The 27,688-nt window shown below is 49.0% G+C and overlaps 2 protein-coding genes across 6 annotated transcripts in view; one reads left to right on the top strand and one right to left on the bottom strand.

Annotated features, from left to right (window-relative positions):
* The window catches only part of LOC111865456 (adenylate cyclase type 8), a 116,049-nt gene that overhangs the window by 51,838 nt on the left and 36,523 nt on the right, over positions 1-27,688 (bottom strand). The window lies entirely within an intron of this gene.
* Positions 65-4,166, top strand: LOC111865459 (E3 ubiquitin-protein ligase sina). Of its 4 annotated transcripts, none has more exons than XM_023853522.2 (4): positions 65-112; positions 339-468; positions 1,944-2,303; positions 3,684-4,166. In XM_023853522.2, the coding sequence occupies exons 3-4, from the start codon at positions 1,945-1,947 to the stop codon at positions 4,123-4,125; spliced, it is 801 nt and encodes a 266-aa protein (XP_023709290.1). In that variant the 5' UTR covers positions 65-112; positions 339-468; position 1,944; the 3' UTR covers positions 4,126-4,166. The 4 variants fall into 4 exon arrangements, with proteins under 4 accessions (XP_023709290.1, XP_023709288.1, XP_023709287.1 ...); XM_023853520.2 differs by having other exon boundaries at positions 65-184; positions 334-468; XM_023853521.2 differs by having other exon boundaries at positions 98-112; positions 334-468.

The following is a 27,688-nucleotide window of genomic DNA, read 5'->3' as shown; positions in this document are numbered from 1 at the left end:
CCTCCGCCCGCTCCCCGGTCCCTCCGCCGTCCCCCTGTCACTCCGTCCGTTCCCCGCACTGCGCTGAGTTGGCAGGCAGCCGCTCGGAAGCAGTGCGCTCCTCTGTGTCACGGTTTGTACTCTTGGCTAAATATTATTACGGTGCTCAAATCAAGGAGGATGTGTTGGGCAGGGCATGTAGTAGGTATGGGAAAAGTTGACAAATGCATCTAAAAATGTATTCGAAAAATTCGAAGATAAGAAACCACTAGAGAGTTCTAGACGCAGATGGAAATGTGAATACTGCAGTGTATCTTAGATAAACAAGGTGCTGACTGGGTTCATGTCGCTCAGGATAGGCTACTGCGCAGTTGCATGGCCCACGTGACACTGAGTGCGCGACAGACAGCTTATCGCGCGATAACGAGCGCGCAGGTGCCGTCGGACCGAGGCTGGAGCCGTAACCACAGCGAGCATCCACAAGCCAAGGTAAGAAACCTGATTATACAGATAAGCAGGGAGACGTAAGTTGCGTTCTACACCAAATATTATTAGGGCGAGACGGGTGGGCCATCAAAGAATGCAGAGAATTTTCGTTGGAATACTTAAAGGGAGTCAAATGACCACTAGGTAGGTCTAGACACTGGGAAAATAATATTAAAATGGATCGTCCCTGCATTGACCTGGCTCAGGATACAGACCAATGATGCATTGCTGAGCTCACGGCAACAAACTTTTCAATACCACAAAAGGTGGAGGGAATTCCTTGAGAATCTGAGCAACTATCAGCTTATCTGTTCCATTCAGCTACACAAGGCGTCTGCCGCGTGGCTAGCCAGAGCTGCAAGACACAGGAGATCACTGTCTGGGGCCCGGCAGATAGCGGGTATGAGTTCACCGACGTTTCGGAGGGACGTGAGTAAATTCGGAAGTAGGAGACAGAACAGAAAGACGAAACTGGGAGAAGGGTTAGAGACAAGAAGAGACGGCCAAGAGTAGCAAAGTACAGGCATACCTCGGAGATATTGCGGGTTCGGTTCCAGATTAGCGCACTAAAGCGAGTTCCACGCATATAGACTATACTGTAGTCTGTTAAGTGCGCAATAGCATTATGTCTACAAACAATGCGCATGCCTTAATTAGAAATACTTTATTTGCTAAAAAAATGCTAACCATCATCTGAGATTTCAGCGAGTCGTAATCGTTTTGCTGACGGGGTCTTGCCCCGATGTTGATGGCTGCTGAAGGTTGGGGTGGCGGTGGCAATTTCTTAAAATAAGACAACAATGAAATGTGCCGAATCGATTGACTCTTCCCTTCACGAAAGATTTCTCTGCAGCATGCGATGCTGTTTGATAGTATTTTACCCACAATGGAACTTCTTTCAAAATCGAAGTCAATGCTCTCAAGCGCTGCCTTATCAGCTAAGTTTATGTAATACTCTAAATCCTTTGTTGTCATGTAAACAGTGTTCACAGCATCCTCACCAGGAGCAGTTTCCATCTGAAGAAGCAACCCCTCCTCCGCTTAAGTTTTATCGTGAGATTGCATCACAACGTCAGGCTCCACTCCAGGTTCTAGCTGTGTTGCTGTTTCCAGCACATCCACCGAAGCCTTGAGCCCCTCAAAGTCAACCCTGAGGTTTGGAGTCAGCTTCTGCCAAACTCCTGTTACTGTTGATATTTTGATTTCACGAATGTTCTCAGTGGCACCTGGAATGGGGACTGCTTTCAATTTGCTCTGTTCAGATCCACGAGAGGCAGCTGTAGCACACAAGGCAGTGTGTGCGGGTAGCACTGCTAGAAGTGCACCTCTAAGTGTTTATCGGAGCGAACAATGATTGGAACAAAATTTTAGAGAACAATCAAATACGTTTCTTTTCCGCAAGTCTCGCGGTTTCCGAGATAATTAGTCAGAAGTGGGTGGGATTGTCACACTGTGACAATTCTGTTGCTTATCTTCAGAATGAGTCACGCGGGGTCCAAGCCGGCGGGCCGCCAGAGCGTGTTCCAGACGCTCACGTGTCCGCTGTGCCGTGAGTACATGTGTCCGCCCATCACGCTCTGCCAGGCCGGACACAACATCTGCTCGCGCTGCCGGTCCGGCACCGAGAAGTGCCCGAGCTGCGAGCGGCCGCTGCTGGACACACGCAACGTGGCGCTGGAAACCATTGCGCGCAACCTGGTCTACCCGTGCCGCTTCAGCCCTGCAGGGTGCCGCGGGAAGTTCCGCATGGACGACGTCGGCAAGCACCACGCGCAGTGTCCTCATCGCTCGTACGACTGCCCTCTGCGGGAGCTGGAGGGCTGCAAGTGGACTGGCAGGTACCGTACTTTGCGCGCGCGCGTCATGTTTCCCCTGCGCTCACCCAGGGACCCATCGTCACACGACAAACACAAGAGAATGAAGGGGCGTCGGACGGTAGGACGGCAAATTGATAAGCTGAAGAAAACCACGAAAAAATTCAGTCAAGTTAGTCGATGTCATGGCCAAGATTCGAAACGCGCCGCGCGACAGCAGGTACTGTCGCTGGACTAGATTCATCTGGCTCAGGAATAGGGGACCACTCAACAGCTCTTATGAACAAGTGGCGCAAGATTTCTTGACTCTGCCCCCACTGAGTCAGACCGTGTCATCCGTGTGTTAAGTAGCATCCCGTGGAAACGTATGGGGGGCCATGAGGGGTAGTTCCACGCATTCCTAAGCTCGGCACTAAATGGAGGTGCATGAGTGTTGGTTCAGCGGTGAGCTGAACGTTCTGATTGCTTGTCTGGCTTACTCCTAGATCCTGAAGAAGGAAGCAGTACGTTCCTCCAAAACGACGGTAAATGTCTACCAGACTACACGGCAGTATTCTTGCAGATGATTTTTGCTTGGATCTGTTTTAATAAAATTTTACCCGTTCGACAGTTTTCTCAAACAAGCGGTCCTGTGTTCGAGCCCAGGGGGTAGCCCTCCTCCTTCACATCTCGACCCTGAGCCGGCCGGCTATCGAGACTGGTATGTTGTTTATCCTGACATTCCAGCGAATAAATACCATGGTACTGTTTCAAATTAGGCCACGACCACTTCCTTCCACATCACTTAAAATTAATTATTCGCTAATTATCGTAGAATTAGGCGCTGTACGTCGGAGCTACTGCCAGTGTCGTTATATAAACAGGCGGATCTATCCCTGTAACAGGCCGCGGAGGCCCATAGGGCTGTGAGACGTCGAGGCTCCTACATGTTCTCTAGACAATCTGCTCACGGGTGGCGGTGAGGTTGTCAGCCTTACGCGCCGGCCGCCCGTTACCCCCAGGAGGGTTCCTGGTGCCCATTTCTGTTAGAGGCTGAGTCGACCCCAGGGCCATAGTGCGGCTGGAATTGAACTGTAGAATCCAATTACCTCATCGGGAAACGAGCGCGCGCCCTTTCGGCTTGTAGCATAGTGCCTTAACCAACTGCGCTACCGCGTGCCCTTTCATTATACAGGCCATGAAGACAGACTTGCAGCATTCTCTGCTGTGAAGGTGTAGGCAACACCTGCTGTACTGCAGTGTGACGGCAGTGTCGTGTGATAGATCGTCGCCGACGTTTCGGAGTGAAGTGGGGAGACACGTGTCACAGTGACCGCCGTGAGAACCTCAGATGCACGTTGCTTTTCAAGTAAACCATGGTGTACTGTCCTTACGTTGAGGCTGACTCTGTTCCTTGTTGTGCAGGTTTGGCGAGATCCGGGAACACGTCGAGACGCGCCACAGCACGGCCGTCATGGCGGCGTCGCAAGAACAGGAGGCCACGTGGGAGCTCTCCAATCCTGAATGCTTCCACAACTCACACCACGTGCTGTTCGCGTGTGCTGAGGTGTTCGTGCTGTACAAGAGGTTCGACATCTCCCACCGCAAGCTCTGTCTGTCTGTGCACCGCTGCGGGGAGTCCCCGGGCCCCTTCCGCTACTCCCTGCGGCTCGACAAGAACGGCGGCAGGCAGAGCGTCGTGCTCAGCGACGCAGCGCACGGACAGGCAGAGAACGTGGAGCAGGTGTTCCTGTCGGGGGAGTGCATCAAAGTGGACTTCGACATGCTGATGGCCTTCGTCAAGGGGACTCGCCTCTTGCGTATCATGGCGACGAGCGAGTGTGCCAGTTGCGGCCACAACGTGTAACATTTATACTGAGTTCAGTAGCGACAAATATACAATGCGTATGCTGCGAGATCTTCTTCTTATTTCCGAGGAACAGAGTCACTCAACCGCCAAGAAATCCCCACCCCCACCCCATCTGTTATGCAACCCAAAAAAAGTTATTACCGCGCTCACAAGAGCCCACCAGTGAGCCAGATAAATTCAATCCACATACTGCTCAAGATCCAAGGATCTACTGGAAGTGCCTATGAGTGTTACTGCCCTGTTAGACGTGACGCCGTGTAATTTTGTACATAGTTATTAACGTTCGGAGGAACCTCCTGCTCTAGCCTACGCCCGCAGCCGAAAAGTACTTACATGCACATATACAGAAGTGCACGGCGTCATATCACAGGAAACGGGCACCTTTACCGTGGCTGTGTCCACTGGCGCTTTCCTTCAAATTCTGTGTGCACTTCGCATTTTTAGCCGGAACGGAGGCGACACAAAATTGTGGGCGGTCCCGCGATGTTGGCAACACTTCCCCACCGNAAAAAAAAAAAAAAAAAAAAAGCAAAAATCTGATTCCCCTGCCAATTCTTATTCCATAGACTCGTCCTTATTCATTGATCATCCGACGCTACATAGTCTGATAGCGTCGTTAAATAATCAACTTTGTATTGAAACACCATCTGCGGTGTTGTGCGGAGGCCTGCATTACTAACTAGAGGCTCAGCACACAGACGTCGGTGCGCGCCTGCAATGGCTGAAACCAGCCACACAGAAGAGTCAGAGAAGTTGCCGGCTGAGCACGGCGAATTCAACATAACAGTAAACCTCCGCTACTCCGCAGCAAATGGAGGAGTGAGAGTTCATCCGAATTAGGAGATAATCCGGATTAGTGAAGCAAAAGTAGCCCTTAAAGACAAAAAGAAACACAGAACACAAATACATGGAAAATGTGATGATATAAGTAAATAAAAAAAAGTGAAGCTGTCCCTGTACCGGGCCGTGAAGGCCCATAGGGTCCCACACTGTCAAGACAATCGGCTCAAATATGGCGGTATGTTGTCAGCCTTACGCGCCGGCCGCGCTTTGCTCCCAAGGAAAATTATAGTGCTGATAAAATGAATAAGGACATATCACTGCAGAGCCTTTATTTAGAAACTACAAGAAGACAATACATGTATGCACCGACAGAAGGCTCAGAACTGTGCTTATGTAGACTTCAGTAAACTGTCAAGTTTTGTCTGAACAAGCGACTGAACTGTGAGCAGCATTTTTCAGTTTTCGATCAGGATTAGCGAGGGTTTGCTGTGTCTTCATTACAGGAGTAAACGCAAATCACAAGAAAACAAGCTTCAGACGTAGCGAAAACCAAACGATGTATTACAGCCTCGAACGTTCACACATGCGCACATGTGATGACACAGCTGTTGGACTGTGAACAGTACAGATTTGTGAGTGATGGACTGAAAGTGACGCGGGGAAGAAGCCGTGGTTTTTCTTATGGTATTCTCCTGCAATCCGCGTCTTCAGGACCGAGACCTAAGACACGATCGGTTGAAGGCGTCAGCCACAGGATATTTAGCGATAGCACGTGGAAGGAAGATGTCGTGGCCTACTTTGAAATATACTGACATTTACATGGAGGGAATGAGAAAACCTACGAAAACGCCCCAGTCAGGGCATACAGTTTCCGGGCCGAGATTTCAACCCGGGACCTCCCGAATACAAAGCAGAGTAATACTGTGCACTCAAGTTTCCAGTCAGAGACAGAGCCACTCTACGACTGGCGGTTTACCGCCAACCAGTTCGTCTAGGCCCCAAGCCCTTCGTTGCTCACGAACAGATATTTTTTTTCAACCGAAACCTTGCCGCCATAGTCCTTACGCAACAAAGTCTCTGATAAGAACATGGGTTTGTCTCTTATAAATATGCCTGTCCTTCCGTCAAGTGTACGTATCGCACATACAGCGTGTTACTGAAAGTTCTTCCTCTGTCAGCACACGCTCTGCAAAGCTCGTGCTTATCTTACGTATCTTATGCTACAACGGACAATCGTACGCTTCACCACCGCCAAGTTTAAGCCTCTTATATTTTCTGTGTCTGGCTTCGCCTTGCCCTGTGCCGCGAACATGTGCATTCTCGTGATTTTGTATGACTTCTGCTTCTTGCCTACACAATTCTATTATGTAATGTTAATTAACTTCAAGATGTTAAAGACTTAGTTCGTACCTCACAGGGAAGACATTACGTCACCGCTACCAAGCCCAACCGGTTAAAGCTACCGGGGAAACAGTCGCATGAAACACATAAGCACACTGTGAGTGTGAGAGAGATGCTTTATGACGCCGTCAGTATTGAGACACACAGCGGTAGCGTAGTTGCTTGAGACACTACACTACAAGCCGGAAGGTCGCGGGTCCGATTCCCGATGACATAACTACCATTACTTTTTTAATGGTCAAGACAGAGAAATACAAATCAGAAGCATAAACATCACGTCATGACATAGAGTCCATTCAACTGCTTCTGCGTCAGAATGCAATTATATAATTTTGTGACATCGGTGATGAACTGAATACTGGCTCGCTTAAGGGCAGAATGATGAAATCTGCACTGTCGTATCTGTCATCTTGCTGCCCTGAGGTTCAGTCCCTGCAGACACGACGCTACTCTCATGGAACGCGGCGTGCGAGACGCGCACAACAGCTGGGAGCATAGCGACGCCACGGGCCCCCAGTGAACTCATTCACCTTCTCTTTATACAGGGCACGAAGGAACTCCTCCCGCCTGTGTACCGTACATGGTACAGCGAGTTTCTAATCTCCTGATGCGATATAACGGTAACAGACTTGCACTCGGTACGTCCTTGCTTCGAATCTCGGCCAGGAAAACTGGCTATTCTGCCTGAAGTGTTTTCCGTAGAATTTCTCAGCCTACTACAGACAGATACTGGTATAGTGCTTCCCATAAGCCAACACCACGTCCAAATTCCACACACTGCATCAGCCACCCCGTCACCACACGCTACGTGGACGGACTTAACACGAAAACGTCCATAAGCAATCAGAAAACAGCCGTTACAGTAACCTCCCACAGCCTGTTGGCTTCCACGGCCTCATAGCAGTCGCTACTGAGATGTGACGCCGTGTAGTCCGACACAAGTTCCACGCCGTTCCGGAGGAAGGATCCTGATGCTTGTTTCTTACGGGTTGCATTTGGGGCGTATTCTTAGGCCCAGTGGAACCAGTAGGTCCCTCCAGAAGCAGGCCTACATGACACCCACCGCAGATAACGGTTCGACCAGAAGAACACCGATGGAATATTATACGTACAAAAAAAGGGTCGGGAACAACGGCAGGAGCTGGGGAAAATCCCTAGAAACTTTGATCAGAAAACCCGGATCTCCGAAATATTTGAGCCCAGCACCTCCAGACAGCGAAGTATGAGGCCCCCCTCCTGGGTTGCGCGTGCGCAGTACTCCAGGGAGTAGCGTGGCAGGTGACGCGACCAAACCCACCGTGGGTTCTGTTGGGAGCGCCCAGGACGTGCTGGCCGTGTGTGTGTCGAGCAGCAGCCGTTGCCATGGTTACTCTGAACTGAAATCCCGAACGCTGTCAACCCCGTCTGCTTAATGAAACCCGGTAAGGGCACCTCCACTCTGTAACCGTATGGAGGCGGGCTCAAATACCTCCACCGTAGCCCTGCGAGTCCTACGAGGCGACGAAAAGGGAACCCAGGGTCTGGGTGTATAACCGGTCCACCCTGTTCCTGGGAACAGGTTGGGGAAGTCTCGAATCTGAGAAAGTAAAATGTGGTCATGAGTCCCGCGGGACTCGGACCCGACAAAGACCGCTGGCGAGGGCCGGCAGCAATTGTAAACAACAGACCCTTCCTCTCGTCAGAGAGGATGTTGCATAAGGACTGTAACCGGGACTGTTCAGGTAAAAGAAATACTGGTCGTGGGTCTCAAGGGGCTTGGCGCCAAGAGGAAGGATTGCTGGTAAAAGTAACTGACTCTGACTCTGACTCTGTAACCATTGCTATTCTTATATGTATACGCGAAACATAAACCGTTAATTGAGGATTATAATCAATTTAAATTATATATTCACTATATGAGCAGAGGAATATCCTACATGAAATAAGAAAACGGAAGGCTAATTGGATTGGTCATGTTTTACGCAGAAACTGCCTTCTAAAAGAAGCTATCGAAGGAAAGATAGATGGGCGGATAGAAGTGACAAGAAGACGAGGAAGAAGACGTAAGAAGATGCTGGATGACCTTGGGGACAGAAGAGGATACTGTCATTTGAAGGAGAAAGCTCTAGATCGCATTAAGTGGAGGAATTGTTTTGAAAGAGACTGTGGACCTGTCATCTTGACAGATTACTGATGATGATGATGATGATGATGATGATGATATGGGTATGAAACTTCGTCTCTGACATTACTGTAGGATCACACACTGAGGGTGAGAACAGGGTGCTGAGGAGAATATTTGGACCTAAAGGAGGCGAAGTGATGGGAGGCTGCAGAAAACTGCATAATGAGGAGCTTCATCATAAGTTGTACTCAAGGAGGATGAGATGGGTAGAGCATGTAGCATGAATTGGGCGAACAGGAATGCATGAAGAATAATGGTGGGAAGGCCAGAAGGAAAGACGCCACCAGGAAAACTATGACATGGGTGGGTTGACAATATTAAAATGAATCTTAGAGAGATATAATGGGGTGGTATGAACTGGATGGATCTGGCTCAGGATAGGGACCAGTGGAGGGCTCTTGTGATCGGGTTTCATAAAATGCTTGGAAGTTCTTGAGCAGCTGCACAACTGGCGGCTTCTCAAGAAGGGCTCAGTTCCATGAAGTTCACTTAGTTGTTAAGGTGACAGCTTGGAGCTGCAGAGGACACAATACGTCACATAACGCTTGGCCCATCTGCTTTCTACTGCTCCGCTGTAAGCTGCTGACACACAGACAGACAGACAGACAGCTGCGGGTACCCGTCCCCTTCGCGGAGCTACAGGCTGTCGGTAAATTGGGAACTATTTGGAAAGAGACCGCCACGGCCTGATCGAGGTACTGACCCACAGTCACTGAGGATGGCCGGTTCCGGACCGAGGTTCGGATGCAGAACCTTCGGGAGACAGTTCTGAGCGTTACAGCTCGAACCAACTCGTCCAGTTCTCGAAGTAAACCGCAAACAATTTCAAGCCTACACCAGTCGGTCACAAGTTAGCCTTACAGAGTAAAGGGTGAGGTCGCGGCCTATGTGGGGCCTTTTGGGGTTGTGGAGCACTCTCCCCTCTGACGCATACATTTTGAGAAGCACTCGAGCAAGTTCGCATCAAAGGCAAAGTATGAAGTCGACCCTGTGCTTCATTAATTAAGCTCCGTGCCGGGAAGAGATGTGGGGTAGTGGAGGTATAGCTGCACCTCTCTTGACGTCGGCACTACACGCAGCTGAATGACCAGGTTCACACCCCTGCCGCTTTACGCCAGGGGACAGAGCCCAGGGTACCCGTCGGACAGGAACTACTAATGATAGAGCATGATCCGCTCTTCTGTATATACGTACATTTAATAACATGTAAAATGTAAATTGCACATACTGGCAACAGACTTATTACTGCTCACTGTTACTCTGGCAAGCGACAGACCCGCCCTCTCGTCAGAGAGCGCCCCACATCAACAAACGTACAACTGTCTGACAGTAATAAAGATCTGGTCTTAAGCCCCAGACGGGTGCTTCATTCCAAGGCAGACTGGCCGCCTGACCGTCGGTCGCAACATAACTTTGACTTTGACTTTGAGCTCAGTTCGCTTGTGAGACGATGGCCAGCCGGGAATGGCGTGATCGCGTGGAGCTAAAGAATCTCCACTGTTAGAAGCCGTTGCCAGGGAATGGCTAGTGAAGACTAAGCAGGCTGGAGAAGATTTAGTGTTTGCAGCAGTGATTTGTAAAGTGTGGAAATTTGCGGTGGCGCTGTAACCGGCTGTAGTACCGAGCCGTACGTGCGAGCGGTCAATAAATCCATTGACCGACCAATCCAAACCCCGTCTATAGTCATATTCTAAATCGTGAGAATATCTTCGGTTTCGAAGGTTCCCAGGCAGCGCCCGCTTGTCCTTCTGGTAGAGGTAAAGCATATGATCACATGACGTTGGAAGAGCTGCATTATAGTGAAATTTGATCTAACACTGGGAGGGCTGCGTGCGAAGCAAGCAGTGGCAACGTAAGTTCATCTATACAGTGAGCCAGATCCTACCACACAGAAAACATATTGCGTGTATATTACAAAGACCAACCGATTAATGTTGTTTGGGGAAACAGTCGCTATTTATTGTGAGAATCATATGGAACACACAGACACACTCTGTGGGCAGAACTAAGGGCTCTTTAATGTTAGAGCAGGTGGTGTATATAGTTACCACTGTGATTTAAAGATTAATTACAAGTCTCGTTACCTGTAGCTTATGTGAACGAAATGATGGCGTTCTGAAACGAAGGCATCTCGCGTTGCAGGCGTCTGAGACCACCCTTACTGACAGCCCAGGGTATTCATGGCGGAAGAATAAATATTTCCTAATAATACATTTTTGGTGTTAATATTCCGTGCGTTTCCGCCATTCTCCAGTCACGAGTCTCAGAGCAGGGTGTTGAATTCCTGGCTTGCGCCCCCCCCCTTCACCTATTAAAGCAATAAGTTCGGACTTGGCAGTGAGCGGCTAGCTTCACGCTCTTAGCGCTTTTGTCCAGAGGGAAATACGTGTAATCCCCACCCTCTGCAGTGCTCGGAGGCAACCTGAGCTATGTTTCTGTCGTCAACTTGACATGTCATGACTCCATAATCGCTGTATGCATTTTCATTAGATTTAACACGGTCAAGTGTAGGGGGTATGTGTGACTTATAGACGGGGTTTCGATTGGATCGCGGACCGTAGAAACAACCCTCTTCTAGTGTTGCGCGCGTTCGCTTCTTCGGTAATGTGTTCACCAAGCCGTTGCCTAGCAATGAACTAGTCTGGCTTTCAGGTGTCATGTCACAATATTTATGAAATTTTAGAATTTCAGTTAAAATCTGACGACAAACGGTCACCTGACATGAAGACCTGAGCGCGTTTCTGCAGCCATCTCGAGCGTGTTCTGTCGGGGAGAGAACTTCCTGGAGCAGAGGAAATGAAACACACGTTTTCCTTATGTCTTCCTGTTCTCTGAGTAATAAAACGAGATGGAGGTCAGCGGGTGAGTTACATATCGGAACTTGGATGCGCGTCACGCTTCAAGGTAACCAGACTGTATCTGCGCGCCCCAGCCCGCCGGCCGGCAATCTGTTCTCGAGTCACATGAATCCGATGGACCTTCACAACAATTTAACAGCAGCGCGCATCTGTCAGGACTGAACGTTCAACTGTTTACACTCAGCACAGAGGCTGGGTTTCATTCAAAAAATAGCTGCACACATTCAGTTCGCCATGTTTCCGTCGGGATGTGTTTCTTCAGAACGCATTCTCCGCTCAGCTGCTCAAGAATACGCCCGCCCTTTATGGAACTCTGGACGCTATCCTGAGCCACATACCCTCATACTTCATGTGTTAAGATTCCATCGAACCCGACATCTCCAACCTGTCTCCTCTCTAATTTTGTCACGTGATGAGTTTCGGATTTACTGGACTCATACACTCGTAACTACAAATAACTACGGCAGTCTCACTGAGTTACACACTCCAAAGACAACTGTAACTACAGCACACATAAAGTCTTCTCAGTCTTCACTAGCCGTTGCTTGGTAGCGGCTTCAACGGCGGACGTCTCCCTTCCTCTCGCTTCCCGAACTCTCCCCTAGCTTCAGCTACCAGCTTCTCTCACTCCTCACATCTCTAACTCTAAACCGACTTAACCACAACTGAACTATTATCCCCAGCACGGAAACTTATCTTCCATTATTGCGTATTTTATCGTTGCCGGGGAAACACCGTGTCCACAGAGCTGTTTCCTAGCAACGGCTGTCGTACTGTAGCATGTTTACACAGCTGTTACTTGGCAATGGACCTACATGTCACAATTGTCTTCATTACATACAATAGTGTGTGCTACTCGTCCCAAATCTCACCTTCTTTATCTGATCATCCCGGTAATCACATGATTTAAGAGCATAAATTATGAAGCTTCCTGTTCTGCACTTTTCTGCACTTGCTCCCTCTTACATCGACATATCCTTAAAGTATTCATCGGGGCGTCTTGCTGTGTTTCGCCCTGACAATGTGCCATCCACCCAACTATCTGCGTAACCCACATTAGTTTATTACAGCGATATATTTCGACACTGTGTCATCTTCAGGCCAATTTACTATATTTTTGCGCGGTAAGTGGCACCGTTGCCATACACTGGCCAAAGTTTACGTGTGTGTTCCAAAACTACTACACCGACACAACCACCGATAAGATTGCCGTGGGACTGTTGTCGAGCGAAGCTGTTGCTGCTGTCATGTCTTAATTCATTATTAACATCAGTTTGTGTTGAAAGTTCGAAATGTTTTGTTACATGTGTTTGTCTATAATTAAAATCAATATTTTATAGATCGCCACGTGTCTGTGCAGCGTTGGACAGGCGCACTAATTTTCCTTGACGTTAAAACTGTTGAGTTCCCTTACGTTTTCCTTCTGTTTGGATGGATGCATGCCCTTCCGAAAAACTGGTGCTTATGGTCGTGTGGGGCTGTACGTGATGTCTCTGAACCAATTTTTGCTTTTCTTAGGGTGGGGTACGACAAAGTCCCCCTTTTCTTTCTGCGATCTCAAATTGTGCTACTGTGCTAGCCCCTGATGACAGTACAAAGAACCGTTACAATGCGATGACCGCGAGATAGGCGGGGTCGTTACTAGGCAAAGACTCGGTAAACACGTTCCCGCGGCAATGAATCGACGCACAACAATTGAGGTACTGTTGGAAATGGAGTGTTTCTACATGGTTCCTGCCAAGGAATTCTAAGGAGAACAACTGAGGCGACCTTATGAGTTCAGTCCCGTATGGAAATCTGTGAAGACAGGACTTGAGCCAGGAGGCATTGTTGGAGCCGTTACCAGGGAACGTCTAGTAACAGTCTGAGATCACTAGACTGTGTGCTCTAATGAACTGTAAAGTGTGGAAATTTATTCACGAATCCAAACTAAGTTTATAGTCACTCTGCAGAATGAGAATTGGCAGGGGAAACCGAAGTCTGCCTCCTGTGCCCATATGTACTGACCAGGGAGTGAGCCCAGGCCGCCGAGCCTGCGCACTGTGCGCTCAGGCCTGTAATCTAATACATCCGATTGCTATAACCAAGAACTGGTGTTGGTGCCCGGGTGTGGAGGCAATCAATTTCCTGGAACAGTTTTTGTGCTGGCTAAAGACAAGTTGAGTGAAGAGGCCGACCAATTAGCGTAAACCGGTTCAGTGCCTGGGAAAAAGCCTCACCTCGTGACCCTGAGCCGCCCGAGCCGGGAGTACGTTGCGTCACGTCTCAGGCGCCGATACGCCTCGCCGTTCCGAGGCTCAGTATGCAACCCTCTGCAGCTGAAAGTGCAGACCACACGAGGCTGCAAGCCTCACGGCACCGCCAGAGGGCATCACGTGCCAAGGTCAGCTTCACGATCCAGCCGCTTTACCCCATTACTCATTGGACAGTTGGCGGCCACTCTAGACGCGATGGAGAGGATAAAATTCTCTGCCCCTGGCAGGAATCGAACCCCATTCCACAGCCACCAAACCGGTAGCCTGGCCACTATACTGACTGAGCTATCCCTGCCCATAAACGATAGTGGGGAAGCTGAGCGCGGTAAGACAACGCGACAAGGTAAATGGAGTTTCCGCGGTGACGAGAGCCAGATGAATCCAGTCAGCATCCTCGCACCCTGTTCTATAGATCGATTTCAGTTTCATCTGTGGCAGATATTCCGATGGCTTGTTACATGCTCTCGCATCCCATGCATGCTACATGGCCAGCGCACCTAATCCCCTTTGGTTTCTTCATCCTACAGCGTGTTCTTCTTATCCAGTTGGTTATTTAATGACGCTGACAGCGACCAGACTGTGTAGCGCCGGCTGACAGGCAGACCCAAACAGAAGACGTTCAGTCTCGCAGGTACGTCTCGTGACGTCACTCCCCCCACCAACTGCATTCTGCCCACACAGCGTACTTATGTGTTCCGTACGAGTCTCACAACAAACGGCGATTATGTTGCGATATAACGCCGTGCAGTCTGTTCAAAGTCAACCGACGTTTCGGACAAACATATAGCCTCCCTTTTCATGGTCGAAGAATAAGCCAAGCAAGACGACAAGCGTGAAGGTGGAGGCGACATGTTCCTCCGAAATGTCGGTCGACTTTCAAACGGACTGCATGGCGTCATATTCCAGAAGACAGAACCCTTAATAATCACCGCTGAGAGAGTCTGAAATCATACAAACAGCGACTATTTCCCTAAACGTCATTAGCCGGCTGGTCATTGTAATGGAACTGGTGTTTTCTGCGAGGTAGGAACATGAGTTGCAACGATTGCTGTCTTCCGGGATGAAGGTGCGTGAAATCTGATGCGCCGTAGCCAGCGTTACGGAGGAACTGTCTCAGTCTTGAGGGTGTTACAATCTTATACGCTGAGGATGGAAGCAGTAGCTTCCTCCGAAACGGACGTAACGATCTATATTTCGTGGCTCTCCATCGCACTGCGTGCCCACAGCGCGGGACTAGCCTCTGGAGACCATTGAGCCGAGCGCCAGGGGGCCGTTTGGGGCAAGCTGCACGAGTTTCCTTTTTTCGCAGCAGGTGGATGTGAATGGTCAGCTTCACGCTCCAGCCGTATAAACATGGGGCACAGGTTAGCCTTGGATCTCCGTCTGCATAACGGCGTTTCCAGCATTTCACATTTATATGGTCCGGCGGGACCCAGAACNTCTAACACTTTCCTTATTGATGTTGGTAAGTTCAGAAATTGCTCGAATGCTCAGTCGACGACCTCTTCGAACAATTCTAGCGACCTTCTCCACATTCTCTTGAGTTTTCGCAGTGGAAGGACGGCCCGATTTTGGATCGTTCCCGACGTTTTTCCTACCCTCCATAAACTTCTTAAACCACTCGAAAACTTGCGTGCGAGATAGACACTGATCACCATATACTTCTGTCAATAAATTGTAAGTTTCAGTGGCAGATTTTTCCAAGTTTTGTGAGGAATTTGATGTTAACACGTTGTTCTACATCAGCACTCAGCATTATTCCGACGGAGCTCAGACACACGATGCGCTTCTAACAACGGTCGCGGCCAGACTAACCGATGCACGTGAATGAAACTTTGTATGACGGTAGAGGGAAGTCCACGGGTCAATGCCCTACCCTCCTCTTCGTCATCGACGTGGCCGGAAATGAGTCATAAAAGTAATCCGGTTTCTTTATTGCCGCACCTTGTATTGTGAACCTTCGTAAAAATGCGCAAGAGCCTGAAGTAAGGACGGCGGAATAATAATATTCTGGTAATGGCAAACTGCTGCTGGTCCTTGCCAGCACAGTCATTCTTCATTCCGTGTCCCGCGGGACTCATGACCATATTTTATCATTTGAGATTCGAAGCTCCCCCAACCTGGACGGCCAGGTTCCCGTATTTATATTCCCCAGGAACAGGGTGGCCCAGTTATACCCCCAGGCACTGGGTTCTCTTTTCGTCGCCTCCTACGGCTCGCAGGGCTACGGTGTACTCGAACCCGCCTTCATGCGGGCCAAACTCGCGAATCTTGGATGAGAAAGCAACACTCAAAAGATTCAGTTCGTACCTCACAGGAAACACGCCCAACCGGTTAATGCTGTTTGGGCACTGTGTGGGCAGAATGCATAATCATGCTGAGGACGGTGACGGCTACCGCAGCGGTGTGAAGGGTTGGCCTGCCCCTCGGCAACCGCCATGAAGCAGCAGCGACTCTGACTTTGGGCCGGCCACGCACCAGGAACTCATCTTCTGGGATGTGACGCCGTGCAACTTGGCAGGTAAATACGCTCTTTCTTGTGTGTCGACTATTTAACGACGCTCCCAGTATCGAGAATATTGCGTCGGGTGTAGAGTGAAATGGAAATGCTTCAGAAGTGGTTGCGGCCTAACCGACGTCATATTCTGGTGCTTGCTTGGAGGGACTGAGGAAAATCACAATAAACTCAGCTATCCGACGTCCCGACCGAGATTCGAACCGATCACATCCTGGATACACGTCTAGAGCGTTATTTCTAGACGAATCGGCTCAGTTTCGGAGGACTCTGTTCCCTCCATCTTCAGGTTTTTATCTATAAAACAAAAGAACTTTACAGTTCAGAAGACTGCCGTCCCAATAAGCATTTCAAACACAACGAACAAAATCGTTCTTGAAAATCTAACAGTTTCTCAGCTACCCAGACTGTCCGCTGCATTTTATGGAACCCGAAGAATACAACACCTCGTTCAGCAAAGCCAGGAATTGGTCCCTAACCTGAGACAGCTGACCCCGGTCCAAGCCCTCACGCCAAGTCTAAAATCCGTTTTATTATTATCTTCCAGGTGGACATGTTTCCATCTAGTCTTCGAGACGAAACATTTTCTAAAGAATTCAAGTTTCTCCCACGCGGTCTACATGTCCTGCTCATCTCAACCTTCATTTCATCGCCGTAATATTGTTTCACAGTACAGATTATGAAGCTGCTCAGTTTATAATTTTGTCCGTCCTCTATAAACGAATGTGTTCTCACAGAGCTGGCCTATGGGCCTATGAAGAAATGCTGTCAAATGCGCTCACTTCTGGGACGCCCTATGTACAAGAACATAAATACAAGCAAATATAAATAACAGTGACCTCAGCGGTGCTAGAGGGGGAACTTCTGAATCCGGGGTTCTCGCAACACTGCCTGCACGGAATTCTGCCGTATCCATTGCAATTCAACAGACGATTCGAGGAAAAATTGCCTCCATCTTCATGGTCGAATAGTGACCCAACCCAATAGACCACTGAAGGTCGCAGTGCTAGGCCCAGTCTTAGGGCTCACCCCTCATACTCGACCGAAGCCAAGAAACCAAGAGACCATACGTTGCGCTGTCTCCAAACTATACGGGGTCACAGCCCAAAACACCGGCCTCACTTCACTTCCGGCATTACCGTAGCCTACGAACTGTTTAATCAGAATCGGTAAATTGGTGTAAACTGGCTGTAGTTCCTCACGGAGTGTGTAAGGGTAGGACGGGGTTCTGTGGCGGGTTTGTACGGATACGGTAATGAACCTTGAGACTGCATGACAAGGGTTGGAAAATGCTTGAACAGCTGAGCGACCGTTAGCTTTCAAATAAGGAAGCCTCTCCGCGGAACGATATTCCTTGTGAAACTCCCTCCCCATAAAGGAGGCGACACGTAACGGAAAGGCAAAAGTTTGGGGGGGGAGCCCCTCTTGCGACGCATGATCAATACAGACCAAATCGGCGTCTCGCGGCGCCCTGAAAGACGCAACTCGTGTACAGGTTTTACAATTACTTTGCTTGTTCTAGACGTGCGGGTCCTGGTTCCTGTCATGTAAGCGTCCGTCACCATGGCAACACAAGTCGCCACGCTCCTACGGACTCGACAGCCTTCATCACGTGACCCTCTAAAGCACGGTAACTATATGTACCACCCTCTTTAACATATGTTAACTCTACATTTCTCCTATGGAGTGTATTTTTGTGTTTCGTACTATTCTCACTATAAACGGCGACTGTGTTTCCCTACATATAATTAAACAACTAGTCTTTGTAATGGAAACGTTGTGTTTTCTCTCAGGTAGGAGGATGCGAATTTTAAAATGTTATTGAGATGAACTTCGTCTTCACGAAAATATAAGAGGCTTAAACTTCGCGGTGGTGAAGCTTGCGGCCGTTGAAGTGATAAAGCTGCCGTTGTAGCATAAGATACGTAAGCTATGCACGATCTGCTTTGCAGAGCCTGTACTGAGAGAGAACTTGTGTACAGTGCACAAGGAAGCATTTCCAGTAACACGCTGTATGTGCGATACGTACACTTGACGAAAGGCCAAGCATATTCATGGGAGACTATCTCACCTTCTCGTCAGAGAGGGTGTTACATAAGGATTACGGTCGCAAGGTTTCAGCTAAAAAAAAAAATCTCTGGTCGTGGGTCTCAAGGGGCTTGACGCCAAGACGAACTGATTTGCGGTGTACCGCCCGTCGTAAAGTAACTCTGACTCTCCGGCTTCGCCCTCCACCGCTCCTACCGGAAGGAGGGGGCACAGCCTGGGAGCTGCTAATGTAATGAAGCTCCCGTCACATGCACACCACTCGCTTTCCTTTCCGCCATTTTGACACGAGTTTCCATGGTTTTCCTCTGTCTCCAGGCAAATTCCCAGTTCCTACTGCAGGCCCCCCCCTCCCGGTTTGAGTTCATCCAAATCAAACTCCTCGGGCCATCAAATTATCCGTCCAGGATTTGCAGAAAACAAATCCGGCGGCCCTGTCTCAAGCCAATGCTTCTAACCATAATGTCTTCACTTTCACGCCGACCCTTATCAGAAGGGCAAGCGGGCAGAGCCTAGGAACCTTCTATTTAGTGTTCCTGTCACACCCTCACTTGAAGACAGCCATATCTCCTGGCATATAACATCGTGTAGGCCCCGGAACGTCAAGCGACGTTTCGAGGGGAGCATGTCGCCTCATCTCTGCTGTAGCAGCAAGTGAACAGCACCAGGGCAAGAGGAAACCGTAAGCCCTTATGGACTCAGCCTGAAAGGGAGAGAATGAAACGTCTGTGTGCACGCGTGCGTGCGTGCGTGCGTGCGGCTCTTTACTCGCTGGCATGGGAGGTGCTATGTTCACCTGCCAGCACAAAGAGGACCTTCCCACGCTTCATTCATCCTACATGTGAGAACTGATGTGATGTTCTGGGTTATGAGGCCGTTGTGTCTGGTCCGCGGCCAGCAGCGTTTCAGAACACACTGGACCCTTCTTCAGGGTGTTTTCGAAAATCATATTTGCTACAAGCCGTAAGGTCGCAGGTTCGATTCCAGATGAGGTCCACTGGATTTTTCGATTAACATAATCATACCAGCCGCACTATGGTCCCGAGATTGACTCAGTCTCTAACAGAAATGAGTACCAGGAATCTTCCTGGGGGTAAAGTGCGGCTGGCGCGTAAGGCTGACAACCTCACCGTCATCTGTGAGCTGATTTTCTGGGAAATGTGGGAGCCTCGATGTCTCATATCCCTATGGGCCTCCACGGCCTGTTACAGGGATTGGCTTCGCCTTCAGTGTGGAGACAGTGTGCCAGCGCAACAGCAGCTGCTGTGAACAGTGGTACCAACATTACATGCAGCCACCCGCTGTTGCTACGAGCCTAATTTCCAAATTAGCATAGAGTCGGCCCCCCCCCCCATACAACCCCATCCCAGGCAAATTATCGCAAACAGGGGCAAAGTCCTGCGCCGCTGTCTATCTTGATAGGCGCAAGAAATATCAGCCCCGTCGACTCGATTCATTCCCCGGCGCGTCTCCCTGCACCCCACAACTAGTTCGCCCCAACTCAGCCTGTCTGGGTATCCACCGCATTCTATGCAACCCGTTCACAGCCCCTGTCCTGAGCCATATGATCCATTTTAATATTATCTTCCCATTTGTCTTTAAAGTTTTCTCGCTCCTTCAGCTTTTCCGCGTGTTACATGCACCACCCAACCTTTCCTGCAACAATGTTAGATAGAGTGCAAGTTTTGTAGCGCATCATGTCTCGAGATGTGAGTTAGCTCACTTCCGTAACTCCTGCTGCGCACGGCACAACCATGCAAATGTGCCCGCCCATCACAACAGCTTCATACTGTCAATATATAACCGATAAATCAGTTTAACTTATTAAAATAATATTCACGCTGCATGTTCCGGTCCTTTACGACCATCATCAGGAGTTTATGAAGAACAGAACGTGTCCACGTTCGTTGCTAAACAGCATGACGCAATGACCCACTGCTAATTGTCTTGTCATACAGAAAACAGATTATGAAATGTACATATATTGAAACACTCGTCGTGCATTAGTCAACGTTGCCTATAAAATTATTATTATTTTCAGGTTTTGCTAGAAATTATCTTGTTCTGTAATGTTTCGCACTCCGTCCTTCTGGGGACGTGGGTACTGTCTGGCTGTGCTGGTGTCGGAGCCCGCTTGTGCTTTCATTGGATGCAATAAAATGTATCGAATTGTGGCCCTTTATAATGTTCCCGTGTTAGGTGGGTCCCTTGTCACCACGGCATGGCGCGTCCTCAGGTTGCGGATGAAGGTAGCTGCGAATATATTGAATAAGCAGTCGCAGACAGCCTACAAGGGGTGGTTCTCCAGCTTGGGGGGTTGGGCGTGGGGCTTACAACTCACCGTGGAAAAACAACAAGCTTGTTACGAAAGATCATAAGAAGCCTTGGATAAAGGACCTAAGCGAAAGTAAATGGATATGAGATTTGGTACTTTGAATGTCAGAAGTACGTGTAGGGCCTGTTCTATAAGTTAATTTACTGGGAGTTCAGGAGGTCAGATGGGGCGGAGGTGGCATCGCATGTTACGTTACTTACAATGAACTTCAAAACGAATTACTGGCAACTTCTGCCTGGCCATTCATGTCGGGCCCAGTGCTGACACTTGCAGCTGGACTGTAGAAACGCCCGCTGCCTTTCCTTGCTTCAAAGGGATAACATACGTCAGACGTAGAACCTTAGCGTCTAACGGTTTCTCCCCCCCCCCAGGAGACGGCTGCATATGGCAGTACTCAGAACCTGTCAGTCTGCTATGCAGGAGGCCTGTGGATCGAATACCCACGTAGCCGCAAAGAGCTGTTTCCTTTGGCGACGGTCTGTGTTGGTCTGCGGCCAGCATCCCCAAGGAAACACACTTCTTCGCTTCAGCAGGCCGCAATTTCTCGCCACACCTGAACCTGACTCGTTTCTCTTACTTCCATCAGCTCCTCCGACTTGGAGGTGGCACTTTCCTGTAAGCACAGCTGCATGTGAACCCAATGTAATTTCTCCAACAGACTCATATGTGCTTCGGTGAGTTTTCAGTTCTCCGTTCAGTCCACGTTGAATCTTTCCGCCTCTTTCTGCTGCCTTCCTGATGATGGAAGCGATGTATTCTCCGAAACACTGATCTCTCCCCGAGTTACACGGCGTTACGAGCCATAATACCACATTCTGTCGAGAGATTGGCAGCCCTGCTTTCAGTTACAGACGTCTTGGCTTCAAATCATCCTGAACTTTTCGTGATTATCCTCAGCCTCTCCAGGCAGTAGGAGGAACCGTACCCAAGAACTGCCTTCCATGCCTCTCTGAGCTCCGGTCACCCTATCATTCGACCCTTATAATCTGAACTACTGGAAGTGTCCTTAAACAGGCTTAGAACAAATAAACATGTCCCACAGCATTCCGCAACATTGGTTTTGCGGTGGTTCATATTTGTACCACCTGCTTTATCATACTGAAACCCAACATGATGCCCACAGAGTGTATCTGCGTGTTCCGTATGGCTCTCATAGTAAACAGCGACTGTTTCCCTAAACAGCATTAACCGGTTGGGCTCTGTAGCAGAGACGTAATGTTTCCTGTGAGGTACGGACTGAACATACTAAAACTCTGCATTCTGCCCACAGCGTGTATCTGTGTGTTCCATATGGCTCTCACAGTAAACAGCGACTGTTTCCCTAAACAGCTTCTGACAGAGGAATAAACTATTTATTTTCATCAGCACTGCCCACTGTATTGAACATTATGTGTATTGCTTCATTACTCCGGATTGCGTCGATTTGCTGAGTTTACATGAGCTTGAGAGGGTCAGTGTCATGAAGCCGGTTTTAGTGCCGATAAATATAGTTATACGCCTTGCTTATTCACTTATGTTTGTTTAAGAGCGGGTGTCAGTAGCCCGCTATACACAGCGCCAGCTGAGATGTGTTATTTACGTTTAAGGACACTTAACACAGAGCGAAATTTCCTCACAGACTTGTGCAATAATTGTCGTGTTGGCATTGCCTCACTAAAAGACAGTGAGGTCTAGCTGCAGCTTAACCTTTGTGAGTTTACATGGCGGCATATTCTGGGCCCAAACTGAGGAGAAATTGAGCTGAGACATTCCAATGTAAATCAGAATAATTCTGTAGTTGAGACGTAGTTGTTAAATAACGCAATACATAAGTCCAGAGACATATTTTCGATTCGCTTCACGTACAGATGGCACAAAAATGTGGTTGGTGCTTCCAACAATGTGAGGTGCTTCCTATAGGAACGTTCATGTCTGTCGCAACAGAGACGGTAGGCATACGAATGGCACTTGATGCCAGAGTCAGACTGTGACATGTATCGGAAAGCAATAACAGAAGTGGGCACCACGTCTGTATCGCCAGCACATCCTTTGTTTCACAACAACAAACAGACTATTGTTGCTATAAAGCTATTGGAAGCGTCATCCCCCAGTGTTCCAGCTTCCCCGCCGTCACAGGTGGAGGCAAGATTTCCATGGAGGTATAGCTCCAAGCATTCTTAGCCCCGACACTAGACAATGGTCAGATTCATTCTCCGATGGCAATAGCCATGGGACGAGGGTGGGTCTTCAGGAGGCAGGTATCGAACTCCGGTCTTCATCTATTGTAGCCTCTAAGATTCTTGTAGCGCAAGAAATAAGTAAGAGCTAAGTAGTTTTCACTGGGGGGGGGGGAATGTATAAAGTATGGCAACACACAAATCCTAGCTCACTATTCTTGCATATCAGCCCCCTCCAAGCCACCTGGTATATAGGCTACACACATTCCAGCTATGTACAGGAATTTGCAAAGCTTCAGGAGCCGTCAGCGACATATTTACAGCATTAAGATCTGAGGTTATCGCGGCAGTTGAGGTTTACATTGTGATCTCCTGGCTTATGACACGGTCTAGCCTCGTAGTCAGGAGTCACAGTGCTGACGTGAGAACCTCGCAGCGTCGGAGGATGTCTGGACCACAGAGAGGTGGGGATGCTTCAACATCCTCTTGACATCGAGTGCATCCAAATGCGGCCAGAGAAATTCGCGGATAATGCTCGGAGAAACAAATTGTCCCTCTCGGGCCATACCAGTGTCTATGAACGGTGACATAGACCACTTCTGCAGTGAGTAGGAAACCAGCTGAGTCAAATTATGAAGTGTGCGCCCTGCAAGTGAAGACAGGTGAGCATCAGAACGCGTTGCTAAGTTACCAATTTCCGCCCGCAATTAGGGCACAGATAAGTTCAAGCACCTTGTTAAGGGAAGGTACCCGGCTCGATTTCACCCGAGAATTCTACGGACAGCATTCCGCCAACTGACGTCAAGTGTGCAGGTGCACACCAAATTTCAGATCACCATTTTAGCCCCGTTCTACGGTTGCCTAGCAACCACACCAGAACTGTTGCATACATTCCGCTTGGCTGTCACTGCTCTCCGGCGGGCAAGAACCTGTGGCACGAAGGGCAGACAAGTGAATGTCGTGGCTACTGACGTCACAGGAAGCGAGCGTGTCTTCCTGCAACGCGGTTCTTCCATTACCGACAGCAGCGCGATATGCATGTGTAAGCCCGCCAGACAAACTAAGCTTCATACGCGTGACAAGTGAAACATGAATTGCTGGTATTCTAAAAACTAAGTTTCGGAAACTGGATCTGTTTCCGTCCTCAGGTCAGAATGGAGATATTCTGTTGAGTTCGTTAGGACAACCCATGGCTGAGCCTGAGTCTAAGTCTTATGCTACGACCGACGGTCAGTCGGCCAGTCTGTCTTGGAATAAAGCAGATCTTTGTTACCGTCAGACAGTTCCGGGTTTGTTGATGTGGAGCGCTCTCTGACGAGAGGACGGGTCTGTAGTTTACAACTGCTTCTGGCCCTCGCCAGCGCAGTCATTCTCGGGTCCGAGTCTCGTGGAACTCGCGACCATATTTTACCGTCTCAGATTCGAAATTTCCCTTTTCAGTGCCTCCTACGACTCGTAGGGTTACGGTGGAGCATAGCTGCCTTCCCGCCCAAGCCAGTACAACTGTAGGTATGAATGAATGAATGCATGAGGGGTGGGCCTTCTTGGCTCTTGCACCGCGACCACAGAGATCTATTGTGCTTCCCCTTCTGATTATCCCCTCAGCAAACCTACGTTTCCAATGAAGCGTAGGATTTTGTACGTGGGGTTGTGGAAATAGTCACTTGGTTCCACACAGTAATAACCAAAGTGACGCAATCTTAAATAAGCTAAGGCCTCACATTCGCACAGGATAAGTGTGGCTGTTTCATTTTCTTCTTGGCACCTCTCACAAGTGGGACCATCACTTAGTCGAGCTTGAAGAGGTGTCCTTTAAGGTGACAGTGTCCTGTAAGCAGTCCTTCCACCCATCGTAGCTGGTTCCTGTAACTTCAACAGTTCCTTCGCTCTTTTAGTAGAGGGTCCTCATATGAGTCCCTTTGCTTGCCTGAGTCCAGTCAAGGATCCCCAGTATTTCTTGTGCTTCATGTTTGTCCAGTCCGACTGCCTTTCTGGCAAGTCCTATAGAGATGCCACAGACTGCTTCAGGTCCTATGAACGGATGTTCAGCTGCAATCTTGGCCAATTAACTGTAGGCATATAAATACGTGAGACCAGGCTGTGCCAAAGGGAGATAACAGGAAAATATGCAATAAAAATTGTGATGCAGCATACACAGACATGAAACTAAGAGAGTTTGGGAGGTGAGAATTTTATGCAACAAACAAACCTTGCCAACAAACCAAGTCCATGAAACTCAATACAGAGGATTAAATGGAGGACATGTGACACCATTTTGCGCCTACCGCTAGCGCCATCTGAGGAGTAAAATCTGAACACTCGGGACTAAACCCACATAGAAACCCACTGACCTCTGTGGGTTGGTAACCTTACTGCTGATAAGGGGGATGTCCAGGCTGGGTTGCATGCCATATGGGCCGACTCCTTGTCTTTCCTACGCCTTCTGGTACTTTCAGCTTCCCAAATCCCAGCATGATACCAGCCTCTTCATGGGCAGGGTTCACGGAGCCGCTTCGCAACAGCCTCCTGGTCCGGCGCATGTCTAGTTCCTGTTCTTGCAAGACACTCACTCAGCAAACAGTTCCACATCAAGATCTTCGTGCGCAATATGTCCCCCTGTTTCCCGCGCATGCGGGCTGGACGCATCATTCCTTCTGGATGGACACACCGATGCATTTCACAGATGGCTTTGCCTTGTCATTTATTCATATGCGGTTTATTTATCGACGCTTTGAATTTCTCACGGCGTGGGTCTGCCAGTGAATTATGAACTGTACAGGATACGGAAGGAAGAGGTCACAGCCTACGTCTGTCTAGATGGGCTCCGGCCCGAAATGTTACCCCCAGAAACTCCGGAATATGAGGCAGTGTTCGGATTAGGCAGGCTAGTGAGCCGAACGTTTGCAATAACAAAGACACGTCGGGTAATTGGTTCCGTGAGCCATTAAGCACCTCTGTAGAATACCTGCGTTTATCAGCGTACAGTACTTACGTCAGTCTGCACACAGAGCTGCCCTGAGTACACACCTCCAGGCGGAAGTGACGTCATCCTGTCGTCTTGCCATATCGCAACCCGCTTAGAGGCCAAACAGAAATAAGCGAAGGGACCAGAACAAAAGAAGATATAACAGGATTGGTGGAGAAGAAATGGAACAAAAAAATATAAGAGAGGAGAAGAAGAGATGAGATGGGAGGAGAATGAGAAGAGGGGAGAAGACAGGTAAGGAGAGGAAAAGGCAAGATGAGAGGACAGGAAATGAGAAAAGAGAAGAGATGAAGGCTAGAGAAAAAAGAGAGGGGGAAGGGAGGAGCTGAAAAGGACAGAGGAAAACAGAAGGTAAGAGAACAGATAAGGAAGAAAAGAGAAGAGAAGGAAGGAAAGTGAGAGAGAGAAAAATCTTTTCGGGGAGTAACGGACACAAAATGCTAGAATCTGAAGGTTCGCAGGCAATGCCACCTTGTTCTGATAAGGGTAGGTTGGAGGTAGGGTAAGGCGTTGGGAAGCGAAGAAGGCAAAGCGGTAGGAAGCGGACTGCCTGGCAGCTATGCAGCAGAGAAATGAAGTTGAGCAGTGTGGAATTTGTGTATCAGCTCGGAATTTATTCTATGACTGAGGAAACCCAGGGAACCCTTGAATGTGAAAGGAACGAACAAAAATATGGCCATGGATCGCAATGGGATGCTCTGCTCGGCAGATGTTTAGCAGAGCCACGAAGTTCAGTGTTTCCTGGTTACAGCGACTTGCCTGTGCTGCTTATCTGTGGGCAACCATGGAAACCAGAGATACAAGGACAGTTCAGGTTTTCGAGAGACAGGGAGGCTTATCAGTAATTACGGCTCTAAGTGCAGGTAACACCATAACGATCCGATCAGCTGTCACGGCCAAACACAGGTGGTAGGTTCAAGTCTCCGCGGCCTGCATCGTCAGACTGCACGGTGTCATAACCCGGAAAATATACAAGTGACTGCTGAAAACAGAGGAAGGGAAAGCCAATGAGAAATAGAGTAAAAATAAATAAAGGGACGAACGGGAGACAATAAGGAATTAGTTTGCTTGTGTGTTTACGTACGCCTAGTGGAACCGTTGGCGATGGGCTGCCGATCGAGTCCCAGTAAGGGCGGGAAATGAGGGTAGGCATCGTGCGCTCCGGCCCCCGAGTCATCCACTGTGAAGAGGCCGTTAGCAGCGCCCTAACATGTCACAACTGGCTTCAGAGAAGTCGCAGAGATGCGCTGGAGGAGTTTCGCCTTCCAATTTGGCACTGTTCCTGTCTCTAAGCCGAAGCCTGTGGAGGGAACTTTATTTCAGCGCAGTATTAAGTTTGCAAGACAAAGTTTACAGCGCGGAACGTAAGCAAGAAAACTTCGTCTGCAGAGCATCAGAGTTTCATGGCCCGTATGAAGCGTCCTTAATTGACGCTGCGTCTAAATCAGCGCCCCCCCCCCCACCTTGACAAGCAGGGCAGTGCAAGGCCCATTAAACTTCAGAATATCCTGGGCAGTGTCACGTCCTGGTAGGATCACCTGACGGGCCGACACAGGCAAGTCTAGCGACAACGTTCTGAGCCACTATTCGAGTGGTGCTCATTTCGACTCCAGGCCTGGACACTGCCTACCCTGACTGATGTTTTTCGCAGCTCCTCCAGCTGTTTCCAAATCCTCTCAATCCATTATGCACCAGTCCTCCCACACGTCGACTCTATACAGAATGCCCCAGGAGGAATATACACTTTCTTGCTTAGAACGGCCGATACTGTATATTGACCTCTCCTCCTGGGACACCCTGTATAACCGCAATAATAAAAGCGTCCCTGAACAGGCCACGAAGCGAAAACGGAATAAAGAGATCAGTAAGAAGACCTAGGAATTAACTGAAGGAAATATTATGATGAATGGATTCATCTAGCTCAGGATAAGACAGTAGTGGCGGGCTCTTGTGAAAACGGTAATGAAAATTCGGGTTCCCTAAATTTGCTGGCAGTTTCTTCAGTAGCTAAGCAACTACTAGCTTCTCAAGAAGGACTCACTCAGGCCCGCATGGTTCTCA

Source organism: Cryptotermes secundus, unplaced genomic scaffold (genome assembly GCF_002891405.2).
Source record: "Cryptotermes secundus unplaced genomic scaffold, Csec_1.0 scaffold454, whole genome shotgun sequence".
Classification (NCBI taxonomy): Eukaryota; Metazoa; Arthropoda; class Insecta; order Blattodea; family Kalotermitidae; genus Cryptotermes; species Cryptotermes secundus.
The sequence above is the reverse complement of the archived record's forward strand: the minus strand, read 5'-3'. Positions and strand labels throughout refer to the sequence as shown.

What these genes read in the sequence shown, in the direction of transcription:
- LOC111865459 (XM_023853522.2), top strand. Translation starts at nt 1,945, where the DNA reads ATGAGTCACGCGGGGTCCAAGCCGGCGGGCCGCCAGAGCGTGTTCCAG. An exon ending in GGCTGCAAGTGGACTGGCAG is followed by an intron (nt 2,304 to 3,683) that starts GTACCGTACTTT and finishes CTTGTTGTGCAG; the next exon opens with GTTTGGCGAGATCCGGGAAC.